The sequence below is a fragment of the Pristiophorus japonicus genome, chromosome 17, assembly GCF_044704955.1.
Source record: "Pristiophorus japonicus isolate sPriJap1 chromosome 17, sPriJap1.hap1, whole genome shotgun sequence".
Classification (NCBI taxonomy): domain Eukaryota; kingdom Metazoa; phylum Chordata; class Chondrichthyes; family Pristiophoridae; genus Pristiophorus; species Pristiophorus japonicus.
The window spans coordinates 83621884-83638401 of record NC_091993.1 but is presented as its reverse complement, the minus strand read 5'-3'; the positions used below and the strand labels follow the sequence as shown (position 1 = coordinate 83638401).

Here is a 16518-nt window from a genome sequence, read left to right as displayed (position 1 = left end):
GCATGGATTTATGAAAGGGAAATCATGCTTGACAAATTTGCTCAAATTTTTTGAGGATGTAACTAGTAGAGTGGACAAGGGAGAACAAGTGGATGTGGTGTATTTGGACTTTCAAAAGGCTTGACAAGGTCCCACAAAAGATTGGTGTGCAAAGTTAAAGCACATGGTATTGGGGGTAATGTACTGACGTGGATAGAGAACTCGTTGGCAGACAGGAAGCAGAGAGTCGGGATAAACGGGTCCTTTTCAGAATGGCAGGCAGTGACTAGTGGGGTGCCGCAGAGCTCAGTGCTGGGACCCCAGCTATTTACAATATACATTAATGATTTAGATGTAGGAATTGAGTGTAATATCTCCAAGTTTGCCTATGACACTAAACTGGGTGGCAGTGAGAGCTGTGAGGAGGACGCTAAGAGGCTGCAGGGTGATTTGGACAGGTTAGGTGAGTGGGCAAATGCATGGCAGATGCAGTATAATATGGATAAATGTGAGGTTATCCAATTTGGGGGCAAAAACATGAAGGCAGAATATTATCTGAATGGCGGCAGTTTAGGAAAAGGGGAGGTGCAACGAGACCTGGGTGTCATGGTACATCAATCATTGAAAGTTGGCATGCAGGTACAGCAGGCGGTGCAGAAGGCCAATGCTATGTTGGCCTTCATAGCTAGGGGATTTGAGTATAGGAGCAGGGAGGTCTTACTGCAGTTGTATAGGGCCTTGGTGAGGCCTCACCTGGAATATTGTGTTCAGTTTTGGTTTCCTAATCTGAGGAAGGACGTTCTTGCTATTGAGGGAGTGCAGCGAAAGTTCACCAGACTGATTCACGGGATGGTGGGACTGACATATGAGGAGAGACTGGATCAATTGGACCTGTATTCACTGGCGTTTGAATGATGAGAGGGGATCTCGTAGAAACCTATAAGATTCTGACGGGACGGGACAGGTTAGATGAAGGAAGAATGTTCCCGATGTTGGGGAAGTCCAGAAGCAGGGGACATTGGCTTACCTCTTATCCTTAGACATTTAGGACTGAGATGAGGAGAAACATCTTCACTCAAAGTTGTTAACTGTGGAATTTCCAACTGCAGAGAGTTGTTGAGGCCAGTTCATTGGATATATTCAAGAGGGAGTTCGATATGGCCCTTATGGCTAAAGGGATCAAGGGGTATGGAGAGAAAGCAGGAAAAGGGTACTGAGGGAATGATCAGCCATGATCTTATTGAATGGTGGTGCACGCTCGAAGGGCCGAATGTCCTACTCCTGCACCTATTTTCTATGTTTCTATGTAACCTTTGGAACTTGTTCACTAAACTCCTGTGCCCCTCCACTTCTCTCACTGCCTTTAAAAGCATTCAGAAAAGTTGTATCTTTGACCAAGCCTTCGATCCCCTTTCAACTGCCCCACAACAAAGCTCAGTATCTGTTCTTTTCCTCTGGAATTTTGTCTTTTCAACTATCATTTTTCGAATTTTTTTTTTACAATAAATGCAAGCTCTGTTGAGCTGAATAAAATTGAACTCTTGCGCCATCTTAGAGGCACAACCACAAACACTGGGGGTACGGAAGAGGAGAGACATCAGGGCCAGTTCCATGATTATTGAGCATAGGGTACATAACCGATGCGAAAAAGAACTTCTATGATTCAATTGGGCCATCATGAAGTTCTTTCCCAAGGACAGTAAATGTAATTTCTCATTCCTTGTGAAATTTGCATTTCTGATATATGGAATCCTTTTTATTGCTCCTCCCTGTGCCCTCTGAGGGAATAATATAGTTGACCAGAACTGAACATAGTACTCCAAGGTAGAAAATTCTCAGGTGCAAATTGGGACAGCACTATTGGAATAATTCCTTTCTTGTATATATTTAACTATCAGCGTAAAGTAATCAAATTATGAATCTTTGGTAATGTATATATTTTGATGTGCATGCAAGCTGATCTATTTTGTGCCAGATTGCTCTGATCTTCCCAGAACAGTGATTGTGTTGTGTGCTTGTGGCTTTGAACTTCATAAAAACCTAGCACTCCAAATGTACTTACATTTTGTACTGATTATTTGCTCTCTATGGGCCCAAGTTTCCACACGATAAAAAACGGCGCCCCTCCGAGCTGGGCGCCCGTTTTTTGTGCCTAAAACGGCACCTAAAAAAAAAATCGCGATTCTGGAGCGTTCTGCAGCTCCTTGTCTGCTGGGGGCGGAGCCTACACTTACGCCGATTTTGTAAGTGGGAGGGGGCGGGTATTATTTAAATTAGTTTTTTTCCTGCCGGCAACACTGCGCGTTGGAGCGTTCGCACATGCTCAGCGTGAAAAAACATTGGCACTCGGCCATTTTTGTAGTTCTTTGTAGCTGTTTAATTTTTGAACATTTTTTTTTAATAAAAGCACATTGCCATCAGCACTTGCAGCCTTCTCACTGCCCCCCCCCCCCCCGCGGGAAGAACGGGCGCCTCCTTACCCCCCCCCCCCCCGCGGGAAGAATGGGCGCCTCCTTACCCCCCCCCCCGGGAAGAACGGGCGCCTCTCTCTCTCTTCCCCCCCCCACCCCCGTGGGAAGAACGGGCGCCTCCTACCCCCCCCCCCCCCCCACAGGAAGATTGGGCGCCTCCTACCCCCTCTGCGGGAAGAACGGGCGCCTCAGGCTGACTGCAGCATTCTCGGTGCCTGAAGCACTTTCACACAGGTAGGAAGATGGTTTATTTAATCTTTTCTTTGCTTATAAATGTTTATTCAGGTTGGATTAATTTGTAGAAGTATAAATAAGGATTTATTGTAGAATTTAATGAGTTCCCCTTCCCCCCCCCCCCCCTCGTTCTGGACGCCTAATTTGTAACCTGCGCCTGATTTTTTAATGTGTAGAACAGGTTTTTTCAGTTCTACAAAAATCTTCACTTGCTCCATTCTAACTTCGTTTGGAGTACGTTTTCACTGTGGAAACTTTCAAATCAGGTGTCAGTGGCCGGACACGCCCCCTTTTGAAGAAAAAATTCTGTTCCAAAGTAGAACTGTTCTACCTGACTAGAACTGCAGAAAAAAAATGTGGAGAATTGCGATTTCTAAGATAGTCCGTTCTCCACCAGTTGCTCCTAAAAATCAGGCGCAAATCATGTGGAAACTTGGGCCCTATATACTAGCGAAATTGTCTGAGACTCCAAAACTGAATGTGTTCACCCAGCTCAGACAAGGACTTTTACTGTATAGGTTTAAACTGTCTATGGTGCTCATTAATATTTCAAAGTTCCACAGCTCCCACTGATGGTACCATGGGGATTTTTCTTGCATTTAGCCCACTTGAAGTCAGTGCTTCTTATAAAATTAGGTAAGCAAGCTAACCTAGGCATAAACCTTTATCTGTCAGAAAGAGACAAACATATTTTTCAATTAATTGTCAGCAATAGTGAGGCAATTAAACCTATTCAGCATTCATTATTAATTTTATTAATTCTGCTTTTACATTATTATCCCTTTAAACTTCAACTAGGCATTGACCTTTAGACTGTGTCTGGTAGTCGCTCGTTTCTGCCACCAATTGAATTCCGTTTGACTGACTCATTTGCTTGTTGGATAACCAACAATTGAATTTGAAGTCTTGCCTGCAACTCTTTTAGTAAAATTGAGGTACTACCGACATGTGCAGTGGGCAATGGACATGTGTTTTCATTACTGGTTATACCTTTTATTTAAAAAAAAAAATAGATATTTGCTTAAATCTCTGTTATACATCAAAGTCTTATTTCTGACAATTGTAAGCATTGGGAGCGAGAGTGAACACTAAATCATTGGCATTTGAGAGTTGAGTGCGATAGTTAAAAGTAGATATTCAGTTTTCATTTACATATAATTAGGGCGTGAGCAGGAATTTGCTTAGTTATGAAAATATGGTTAAGTGCTATTTTAGTCATCCTAAACTATTAACCCGTACATTAACTGGATTTACTATACAGTGAAACTTATAAATTACTGACACCTGAGAATGGGGATCAGCAGGTATTTTTATTTTCAAAATGGTCATTATAGGTACTGTTTTTAAAAAAAAAATCAGTGGAATGGGCAATGCTTTATCCAGCATCCATAGCGGCAGCGAAACCACTCTCCCTGGGAAAGAGCCATGCAAGCATTAAATCCCAGAGATAGCATGATTTCTCTGCTGCTGTGCATGCTGGGTAAAAGACCCCCATTCCACAAAAGCCGTTTCTTTCGCAAAACCCACTGCCTCTTTGCGCGGACCTGCATTTCCCGTGTTGTAAGTTGTAAAAGGGTTTGGTGCATTGAATGCTGTCCGGAATTTGCAAGTGTCCAGTTTCATAGGGGTCAAGTTTCGGGCCGCGCCTAGAACGGCGCAGCCCCGTGTGCCACGCCTGATTTCCGCGCTCAAAATCGCGCCGAAAACTTACCTTTGTATTCTCCACTCCCTCGGGTTGATCCAGGCCCTCGCACAGCGCAAGCTGTGGGGGGCGGAGCCAGGTCCCGGCGCTGAAAACCGTGCAGGGACCTCTGCACTTGCGCGCTACAGTAGCTCCAGGCGCCTGAAACTATGTGGGAGGGGCCCGAAGCACGCTGCTCCTAGCCCTGGCCGAATGGGTTCACTGGGGCGGCGAAGATTGGACTGCACCTCCCTCCTCGAGCTCCTGCTCTGGCTCTCTTTCTCCCCCCCCCCCCCCCCCCCCCCCAGCCCTCTGCTCGTCCGTCCCCCTGCTCGCCCTCTCCCTCCCACCCTCCCCATCTCTCTTCCTTACGCCTGATTTTATAAGTGTAGGCAAGGTTTTTCTGAGCGTACAAAAATCTACACTTACTCCATTCTAAGTTAGTTTGGAGTAAGTTTTCACTGCCTAAACTTGCAAAGCAGGCGTAAGTGACCGGACACACCCCCTTTTGGAAAAAAAATCTGTTCTAAAAAGAAACTGTTCTAACTGACTAGAACTGAAGCAAACTAAATGCCGAGAATTGCAATTTCTAAGATACTCCATTCTAAACTAGTTGCTCCAAAAAAATAGGAGCAACTCAGGCCGAAACTTGACCCCATAGTGCCTGTTGTATATTTTACCATGTGAGTTATTTGGGCCTCTCAGTAAGTGTCCATTTTTTTGCAGCTGTCCATCTTTTGGGATTGTTCGTTTATTCAGGTTTCACTGCACATGTACATCAAGAATCTAGAATATATTTTTAGCGTGCAAGTCAATCTTGATGTCATGTTTGCTATGCTTTTCATTTAACCGACCTATAAATCTGCTTAATATATAGGTACTACTGTTCAGATGTGTACTTACCTGTACGTTTGCAACGTGATGTCATCGGAAAGTTGAGTTCGCTACGTGCCTGTGTGATTCGTTCTTTGTACCACATGTATGAGCCATTTCGCTCTCGTCTATCTGAGAAACCTGCAATTCCTGAGTCTACTCCAAACACATTAAAGAACTGTAGTGTAAGTGGAAATTTAATCTGATATTTGCCATTGTTTGAAACTGAATTCTGATTAAATAAATTGGAAATTGTTAATTGTGATGAACAACCCCTAGTTTGTTAGCATTAGCATAAGGTTAGCATTACACAAAAATATTGTGAAATGCAGATTTCCCAGTTTTCATGATGTCTGCAATTGCAGTTCTTGTCTGGGTGCTCAACCTTTGCGGGGCTGCACTTAATGGAAGTTTCAGCATTGCTACTTGTATTTATCCATGGATTACTGTTTTATTTGTGCACCTTGTCTGTGACCTGTTTCAGTTGGAAGTGTGTCTGCAGAGCTGCACTGGGTCTCCAAAGATGACAGTTTTGCAGATGAGCATGAGTGGGTCAAATAGCTATCTTTTTCTCAGCTTCCTACAATAAAGTACCTGAAGTTTGAGTTCATGGCTCATTGCAGGTGCAAAAACTCATCCTGCCAATCTGTGGCCAACATTTCTGGAGCTTGGTGTGGCCTAAAATGGGACTACTTTGTTTGTGGAAACTTAATTATTAAAAACTAACACACGAGAAAAGTTACGAATGCATTAAAATGGGGTGTGGTCATTTTTAAAAATATAATGGTTGCAACTATAAAACAATTCTTACGGAGTGGATTATAGATTGAGCTGTATACCTGCCCCCATACTAAGTTTAAGAATGTAGTATGCATGAAGCACAGTATGAGAGATACATTTAAAACTTTCACTGGACCATGCTTCTGCAAATGCAGCTGGCACTGAACTTTAATGATTCTAATGAATTAGCTGTTTTGAAACATGCCTTTTTAAATTATACATACTTCCTATATCTTGCATTCACAGAACAACGCATGGATATTTCTGTTTCTAGCTGAAGGTTTGTTGAAACTTAATTAAAATGTGCTGAAGTGGGTTTGTTTTAATGCAATCTTTTGGATTTTTGGTGCAGGGCTAATCCTTAGTAAAGGGGCTAAAATTCAATGATTCAGTGCTTAACTGACGTGTGCTTGTATTGACTGGTTACAAAAATTTGCTTGCTAGTTCACAAAATCTATCTTTAAGCCTAATGTATCTGTTAATGGTTTTAGTTGCGCTGTGTTTAATACATTTTGTTAACTAAAAACGTTGTCTTGTTTGCACACTACCAAACCGTTATTGAAGTTGTAATTACTCACTATTTACCATTCCTCTTTTCTGTGACATTGGGACAGCCCAAGCTTTGTGTAACTAAAATGTGATGCTGAACATGTCACCATTAAGCACAATCCTTTGTTCTGTTTTTAGTGCTTACTCTACTGGTGCAAGAAAGGAAGTGGAAATAGATCAGACCAACGATGGGAGTTCAATTACAAATTCAAAAAGCAGGTGTGCAGTTGACGTTTTAAGTTTGTAATTAGTGCTTTGTTTTAAACACTGTCATTTCATTTTTTGAGTTTTTTATTTTAACAATAATAGAAGTGCTTATTTTAGTATCTGTGTAAAATATTAGATTATGGAACTATTTTGAAGCTGTCTTCCCACTTCCTTCCACCCCAAAATTAATTAAAAATCTGAATCTTTGTGTAGTATGGTCCCAGTGAGTGGCAGGATGTAAGTATGTTTACAGCTGCTCACAAACTAAGTTCCTAATTGCAGCTAAGTTGCTGTTCGGAAGTGCCAAGCAACATCCAATTTGCTCCCTATGGAGAATCAGTTTGCTTTTGTTAGGCCCTTGCTGATTGCAACATATTTGTAGTTAAACTAACTATAACCTGAGAAAATCTGAAGAGCAGTAAAATACACGTTTTCGGGACAGGTGAGCTGGTCAGTGGGGGTGGGAAGAGCCAAAGTTGAATCATGAAAGTTAGAGTTGCAAGCCAAACAGAAGCTTGCCAAAGCAGGAACGTTACCCCATCCAGTTCTCTTGCTTAACTTTCTAGCTTCTGTTCTCGTTCTTGCTTTGGTAGACTGTCCTCATGTATATATCCTGAACTTTATTTTGTTAATTCCAAATAGACATCTATTTGCCAATAGGCAAATGGAATGTTGGCCTTTCTTGCAAGGGGGATAGAGTATAAACGCCGAGAAGTCCTGCTACAACTGTACAGGGTATTGGTGAGGCCACACTTGGAGTACTGCATACTGTTTTGGTCTCCGTATTTAAGGAAGGATATACTTGCATTGGAGGATGTTCAGAGAAGGTTCATTCTGGAGATGAGCGGATATGAAGATAGGTTGGGCCTACAAACATTGGAGTTCAGAAGAATGAGGTGTAATCTTATTGAAACATATAAGATAGAGGGGGCTAGACAAGGTGGATGCAGAGACGATATTTCCACTCATAAGGGAAACTAAAACTAGGGGACATAGTCTTAGAATAAGGGGCTGCCCATTTAAAACTGAGATGAGGAGAAATTTCTTCTGAGGGTTGTAAATCTATGGGATTCTCTGCCCCAGAGAGCTTGGAAGCTGGGTCATTGAATATATTTAAGGTGGAGATAAATGGATTTTTGAGCAATAAGGGAGTTAAGTGTTATGGGGAGCTGAGTCCATGATCAGATCAGCCATGATCTTATTGAATGGAGGAGCAGGCTCAAGGGGCCAAAGGGCCTACTCCTGCTCTTATTATGTTAAGTACTTTATCCAGCTGCCCTATGGCTCAACAAGTTTAGGCAGTGAGTAGCTGAGCCCTGCAGACTAAGAAGGTCCCAGGTTTGATTTGCCCAGTTGTGTGTTAGCCGATCTTAGCTGGGGTTACAGAAGGGTGCTGCGGTTGGCCTCGGCACCCGGACTAGGTGGTCAAAATTGGTCAGGATTCCCATTCCTGATCACTATCCAGCAACCCTTACTAGAAGGCACATGTGAAGATGTTGGTTAAGGACAAAATTGGACTCTTAATATAATGTTCCCCCGTAACTAAATAGCCTGTAAATGTTCATTGTTAAGGCTTGCATGAATAATGGACACTTGGATAAGTTACTGGAGGGTGAGTTGCACCTGTGAATTTCTAATGCAGCAAGGTGTTCACCCCTTCAGGAGCAGCGAAGAGAAATTTGGCAGCAGAATTAAATATTCACCAGTAAGCAATAGTCTAATTCCTAGTTAAATTCCAGTCTCAGAAAAGGTTCCCTTTATTTTCCAAGATTTTCTGTCAGATCTTTGTTTGCCATATTACAATAGGTGAGTTGGGGTTTGCAATGGAAACAATTTAATTTTAAATTGCTCAGTGTATGTATATGTCACAATTTTTATCCTTCAGTCTCCCAAGTTGAAGAATGGCTGTCGAAATGGACTTCAGTTTCCCAAACAGTATGAACAGGTGCACAAGAACCCTGACCAAGACTGCTACTTGTTGCAGATCACCACTCTCAATTTCATCTTCACGCCTGTGGTTATGGGCATGACTCTAGCATTGGTAAGAGCAAATCTGAATGTTCCATAGATGGCTTCCAAAGCTACATAGTGTTGGTGCAAATTGATTGGGGAAACTAGTTTTTAAAAAAAAATTTAGGCCAAAAAAAGCAGCCGGCTCCAAAAAAACAGTGCAAATTATAAAAATGTTTCATATTGAGACTTGGGTAACTAAATTTTCTCCAGTAATTTGCACTGTTTTTTGGAGCCGGCTGCTTTTTTTGGGCTAAATTTAAAAAAAAAAAATAGTTTCCCCAATCAATTTGCACCAGCATAACTCAGTTACGATTTTTTAAGTAATTTTTTTTCAGCCAAAGGAGCGTAACCTGTCACCCGTGCCAATTCTGGCCATTTAGTCAAGTTTGGCCAGCTGAGAGTTACTCCAGTTCTGCTTAGGCCAGCGCATGTGGCTTCTGCAGAAAACCTTCTGGAGAGTTAAGAAAATCGGTGTCTGTAATGAAATCGGCGCAGTTAAGTGCAGCAGATGCCTGGACAGCAGCAGCAGGAAAGGCAAGGGGGGTGGGGGGTGGGGGGGAAGCCTTTTGAGTGTGGGGACCAGGAAGGAGGAGGCCATTCTGCTTGGGCTAGGGGGCAGGGGAGCGGACCGGCAAGGCACTCGGGGCCAGGGTCGGGCGGGGGAATGGACCGGCAAGTCCTTCGGCCAGGGCTTGGGGCGGGGGTCCAAAACTGGCAAGGCATTCTGGGCAGGAGGTGGGGGGGCGGGGGAGAAGAAGCGGGACCGGCAAGGTACTCTGGGCTTTGGGGGGGTGGGGGGGAGCTGGACTGGCACCGGTGAAGGGTTCAGGCAGGCTAGGGAAACAGACCGGCAAGCCCTTCAGCCAGGGGCGGGGGAGTGGACCAGCAAGGCACTTGGGGGCGAGGGGCGGGTGGGGGACTGAGACTGGCAAGGCACTCGAGGCTGGGGTTGGGTAGCAGGGGAGAGGTGCTGGAGCTGGACTGCCAAAGGCAAGGAGCTCGGGCGGGCTAGGGAAGCAGACCGGCAAGCCCTTTGGCCAGGGGTCGGGGAGTGGACCGGCTTTAATAATTGGAGGTAAGTTGTTGCAATATATTTTTTTGTATTTTTAAGTTGATGCAATGTGTTTTAATGTGTTGGGAGCTGGCTGTATGTTCAACTTTACAGCCTCAGCTCGCATTGTGTCCCTGGTTACCGTGGCAACTGGATCTTTTTGGCACAGATCAAGGCTCCACGCCCAAAATTAAAGGACAGGTTAGGCTACACCAAAATGAAGAAATCCAACGGGGGAACTAAACATTTTTTTTTGCTGTACATGGGGCCCCCAAAAAATGGGCTTAACTCTTCAAGTACGCCAAAAAAAAATTTTGGGGAAAATTGAGTCCTTGGTTTTGTTTTCCTCCCTCTGTCTGCTATTAAATTACCCAGTGTAGAAAATTAATCAAGAAATGGAAGGAAGATTATTTCACTGACCACAAATTCAGAGATGGCTTGGGGAAGGGAAATAGTCAGAGGGAAAATGGCCATTTTTCAACTAAGAGCTTGTCCTTTTTAATTATCTTGTCCAAGTCTTTATAGCTCAGGTGCGATTTAAGATGTTGTTCGATGTTTTCTCGGGGTTATCGGATAACTGGGACAATTTTCAAATTGCTATAGTTCACTTGAATGTTGGCTTATTCTAGTCTTTGAAGGTTTTGCCTGCTGTGACAGTTTTTTTTCATAGGTTATGGGTTCACTCTCTGCTCTGTATTTCTGCGCTCTGTCAAAATGGATTCTGCAACTGCATGCAGGGAGAATGCTTCTATTCTTTCAAATCTGTCTGCCCAAGTGTCATAAAAACCTTTTTAATTGCTGACCGAGATGTTTTGGAAACTTATCACCAAGCGCACCCAAATGCTAGTAACAATGAATGTGTGTCACGAAGCTCTTAATCAACCAACATATGTAATCGGGTTAGCCCTGGAATCGACAGAACTTGTTAGACATTGAATGAATCATCCGCACACTTTTGTGAATGTGTTTATAGGACTTGTTGATCATTGTTTGATTAAAATACCTGTCTCCCACTCTAGTTTCTCCAAGGTGTGACTGTATTTCAGTTTCATGGATCGAAGAATCGGGCACGTTAGGCACTCGAGCTTTGATCTAGTTGCAACAGGTGCTGGAGCTCTGGTTAGAAATGTCACCATGATTTTGAGATAGAATCTAACTGATTGGGATCAGATGGCTATAAAGAAAGCCGGTCAATGGAGCTCTATTGACTGGTTTATCTGCTTAACCCTTTCATGAAGTGGTTCAAAGCTGCTGTTTTGTTTAAACTGACAAACTATTGGCTATTGGTTTATTTCAGTAAAATTATTACTTTGCAAATAAAACCTATTTGGTGGTGTAATCTTCTGTGCAAAGGTGGTGATCTTCTTTTGAACTGATATGGGCAAAGTGGAAATACTCCATGAAATCAGAGATAAATAGGTTCGTTATTTGCCCAAGGCATGCTATCCCAGATTATTTGTGCTTACTTCAGGTAACAGGCAGCACAGACTTCTATAAGAGCTGACTTTTGTTTCGGTCTTGAAAAAAAAATATCTCTGGAAGCCCAAATCTCAGCACGTGATTCTTGTTCTGGAGGAGTAATTGGGTTGCTTCTGAAATTATTTTGCACCTGAACCATATTCATCTGAATCTATAGGAACACTGTACCTACTTACTTAGTATCTTGCAAGTTATGCAGGTGTATTTCTTGCATTATCACAGTGACTACACTTCCAACGTTAATTAATTGGCTGTAAAGCACTTTGGGACATCCTGAGATTGTGAAAAGCGTTATATAAAATGCAAGTCCTTTTTTTTTTCTTTTACAGTTTACAATAAATGTGAGCACTGATATGAGGCACCACCGTGTCAGGATGCTGTTTCAAGACTCCCCACTTCCACATGGGAAGAAGCCGAAAAAGGACCAAGGACTCCAGGTTATCTTGGACCCTGTGCATAGTGTACGTTTACTGGACTGGTGGCATCCACAGTATCCCTATTCTGCCAGCATTTAATATTATTTCCCTTTAAAACAACTTTAATGTGAAACCGCTGGACAAAAGTTGGACACTGGAAAGTGCGTTGCATGGTAGATATGGAAAATGAGTTCAGTTTTTAGAGCAATGATTTATGGAATTTAGAATTTTGAGATTTATATGTTTCTGTTCTGTCAAAGGTAGAATTAGCAACTGAAGTGTAAAAATTGAGGGCTGAAATGCGAACACTATTTGGAGCCCCGAGATCTGAGAAGCAGGGAAAACTAATCTTGTGTCTGAAAGTAATTTATATAAAGGCAGTGCTCAATTTTACATCTTTCTCGTTATTTGATACTTCTATTAATTTTGCAGAATGTTTGTGGTGTAGACCGTTTTTCTCTTGTCATGGAATGGATGAAATTGTTTCCAAACACTTGCCGCTATGTACAATGGGTAGGACAGTTGCTTATATACAGTACCCCTTCACTTAGGGTGCACTTGTGTAGTGTGCAGTGTTTATTTAGTCTTAATGGCAACCAATATAAAAAATTTGTTTCCACTAAAGACATAAAACAGGTTTGTTTGTTTGCTGCATTACCTAGAAATAGTGCTTCATTACTGCTGAAGACATTACATTTAGCTAGGATAAAAGTCACAAAGTGTCTCAGACGATCATGAATCTCGAGAAAAATCGATGCCAGCAGTTAACTTATTCCCTAGAAAACATTTGTATGGAATATAGTTTTGAAATTAAGTTTCTCTTTTCCCCACTTGCCATTTTTATTCTAAAGAATCAGAAGTGGAGTGAAAAATTTTTCTATTTTGTGTAATTTGGGGGTGGGGTCTTGATTGCCAGACTATTCCTAGAGTAGGGACTATGATTTAGTCAACGTCAACCATAGAAATGAGAAAAAGGATTTTGAACATTACCCACTCGGTATGTCTGGCCCATTATTTTCTTAACATTGCATGAAGTACAATGGAGTGAAGTCTGTACACTCTCAGAAAGAAGTTAAATTTAAACATTTGATTTTTGCTGTCCCTGGGCAGGAATTGCAGTGAGTGGCTGGTGTGCACAGAGTCTGAGAAATGCTGATATTTATGATGGACTTTCAGAATCTAAATCAAAAATGACTAATCCTGTTTCTGTTGCAAAGCAGTTGCTTCGTGCAGTTCAGCCTGGAATGTTATCTGGCTACTTAATGAAGTAAAATAAGAAATGAAATGCCAAAGCAACATTACCTTTGTAAGCAGGATAGAATACTGTGCAAGTGGAATTGTGCAATTTGAAGAGAATCGGTACTGTCATTGAACACAATATCATGGATGCAGCTGAGTGTAGTGTTTCTGAGTGAGAAATTTTAATATGACATGACAATGCTTTCTGCAGCAATACTGAATTATGTACTGAACAATTGCAGCTTGTTTAGGTCTAATACCATAAATATTTCAGTGCAGTCTGAAGCTTGCAGAGTAATGTTTTTTTTCCAGAGCAGACACTTAAACTAATGTGTGAAAATGATAGGAGTTGAAGTAGTTCGAGTTTCTTTGTCATTGGTGTTGTAGTTCATGTACTTTTGCTTGTGTTCTTCAAAAGCTATATTTCTCATTAAATATGTACACATACAGCATATTGAGACAATTTTGATTTGTGGACCGTTTTCAGGTGCAGTAGTCCCAAAATGGTGTGGAATGTGCACAACTCAGACTTGTATTTGTTGCCGTGCTTAAGAAATATGCAGATTTTTTAGGCCCCGGAGAAACCATTTGGTCACTACTGGTATTTTACCTCATAGGACTTATTCTTGAAATTACTGCACTAAACCTCTAATTGTGATGACTTGTTTCAGATTCCACCTACTGGTATGATAACTAATTTACCTATCCAGATATTTAAATGAAAAGCTCTTGAATAGATAAAATCAGTAAGAACAATTTTATTTTCAAAACAGTATTGATTTAAGCATAAACTGTAAATTTAAATTTGTGCAATTTTGAGCGAGGAAAGATGAAATATTTGCAGACCCAAACTGCATAACTTAATACTCTTGAACTCCCAGTGAACGTGAATTTCCTGCTAACAGTATAAATCTCATATTACATTTTCTTGTATGTTTACTAAAAGCAGAAGCTAGTTTTTGGTGAAATGTGATTGGTTGCTCACTGATGCAGAAGGGAGCAGGGTACACATTCCATATAATTTGGAGCAATTCAGGTTGAGGTTTTCTTTTGTTCAAAGTGAAGGTGATGGTCTTCCTGGAGTGTTTAACATAGTGCTACACATGGGAACCCAGTTCTCACAATGTCCAGGATATTCAAACCAGTTCTCCTGGATAATACATTTCACATGGAGTTTATTTCCTCCAACACCCCCAGCATCGAAGCACTGACCACATTTGACCAGTTCCGTTGGGCAGGCCACATTGTCCGCATGCCCGACACAAGACTCCCAAAGCAAGCGCTCTACTCGGAACTCCTTCGTGGCAGGTGATTCCCAGATGGGCAGAGGAAGCGTTTCAAGGACACCCTCAAAGCCTCTCTGATAAAGTGCATCCCCACCGACACCTGGGAGTCCCTGGCCAAAGACCGCCCCAAGTGGAGGAAGAGCATCCGGGAGGGCGCTGAGCACCTTGAGTCTTGTCGCCGCGAGCATGCAGAAACCAAGTACAGGCAGCGGAAGGAGCGTGTGGCAAACCAGACTCTCCACCCAACCTTTCCTTCAACCACTGTCTGTCCCACCTGTGGCAGAGACTGTAATTCCCGTATTGGACTGTACAGTCACCTGAGAACTCACTTTCAGAGTGGAAGCAAGTCTTCCTTGATTTCGAGGGACTGCCTATGATTTCATCCAAGAAACATTCAAATTGCTTTGATGAGATGCTGTTTTAATATAAACTTTATTTTGCCAACAGCCAGCTTTTGCAGTCCAAATAGGAAGGCCGTCAAACATTTAATAATTAGCAATGAAACCATTTTTTTTTACGGGTAAGATTGTACACTGGCTTGCATATGAGTGGTGTATTCAAGTTACAAGAAGATATATTGATAGGATAGTTTTACATATTTAGACAGTACTTTTCCATGGTTCAGGCAGCTGTTGAAGGATAATCTGACATGGCGATCCTGTACTGAGTTATTGTGCACTGATGCAGATACAAATTAAAACCATTTCTTCAATCTCTTCTCCCTAGTAATTCCAAAACAAAACTGAAGAAAGAAAAAATGTGAAACTGTAGTAATAACCAGATTTTTTTTCAGCAATTTCTGTACTGCTGGTTAAGTGTATGGTACTGTAGTGCTGCTGTGATGAGCTAGATGTCCCTCTTGCTACATGCAATGACTTCTGGACAGAAGTATCATTAATGGTTTATACGTGTATGTGCTGAGTAGCCAAATCTAACAAGTAATGGATCTTAAATGTTGCAAAGAAAATGATTGGCTTTTTAGGTTTAAATTTTACATTTTTTAATTTTCTGTGACTCAGCATTCCACTTTTTGTGCTATTGTGACATTTGATTTGAGTTGAGGCTTGCCTATTATATAACCGGAGAACTCTCATTCATTTTAGCTAAAGTGATGGGGAGCCATTGGAGGAAAGTAATGGAGTATCATCATGGAATATAACGGTAAATAGAGTTGTAGGGAAGTTGTTTTTAAGGCCCTTGCCCATTTAAAATTGAGACTTGCGCACTTATGGAAATTGATATCCTATTTTGATGAGTAGACTTTTGTCTACTGAGATTGAATAAATATTACTGAGTGGAAGAAACCAGCATGGATTTGTTCACGTAACGTACTGGTGTAAACTGAAATTTCACCGCTATTGACCATGTGCTGCTTATGCCCTACTTATAGCAAGGCAGAACTCTGTGAATTATATGCTAAGCTGTTCCATTCTACTCGAGTAATATATTGCAATCGTACTGTTAAAATCACGAAAATGTACTGGAATATATTATGGCTACTTCAACTGGACTATGTTAGCAAATGTTTAACTTGATGTAGGTCGACAACTGGTGAGCATGATTTCCTGCATTTCTTTCGTTCTTTCATAACCTGAGATTCTGTTGTCCAATTAAACAAAAGTAAAATTTAATTTAAATTTTACAAAAGTTGGAATTGCTTATGTGTGAACTAAAATCATTTTTCAGATGGAAAAGATTGCATTTTTACACTGTAAAGTTTCATAAGCCCAATAAAGTTTGTGTAAGACCGTCTGAGCTTGTAAATTCTTTCGTCTTTGCTACAAGATAGATCACTGGTTCTCTGAGTTGAGCACCATGCAATGGCTTTAGCGGGAAACGACCCTGATCTCCCAGTGAAGAAACCTGATTGACAAATTTCAGGACCAACAACCTATTTTAAAAAAAATCGAATGGAGTTCTTCACTTTTAAATTTTGTTTAAATGAGGAATTTTTCATTTCATTTTGGGGGGGGGTGGGGGAGAAAGAGAATGGATGTTTTCAAATGAAAATGGGAGAGAAAAATTAATTTTTCAAATTACAGAAGAAACATTTAAACACTTTGATTCACTTCATTTCTATTACTGTTATATGAACAATGCCACAGCAGATGTGACCTCCATATCTCCTGTAAATTTGTGGATGACTTCAGTTACAAAGAATAAACATTTTATAATTTGTTACTGATATTGATCACTTGGTGGCAGTCTGTTACTGTTTCAAATATCTTACTTTCCCAGCTCAGACTATACAGGATTACTG

At 41.4% G+C, this 16518-nt stretch overlaps 1 protein-coding gene across 1 annotated transcript in view; it reads left to right on the top strand.

Moving 5' to 3' along the window:
• The window catches only part of tmem183a (transmembrane protein 183A), a 33301-nt gene extending 17291 nt beyond the window's left edge, over positions 1–16010 (top strand). The window contains exons 5-8 of the mRNA XM_070858908.1: positions 5243–5423; positions 6706–6786; positions 8660–8815; positions 11647–16010. Of these exons, the coding sequence (XP_070715009.1) occupies positions 5243–5423; positions 6706–6786; positions 8660–8815; positions 11647–11832 (604 nt within the window). The 3' untranslated portion in view covers positions 11833–16010. The remainder of the gene's footprint in view (positions 1–5242; positions 5424–6705; positions 6787–8659; positions 8816–11646) is intronic.
• Positions 16011–16518: the final 508 nt, after the last annotated feature.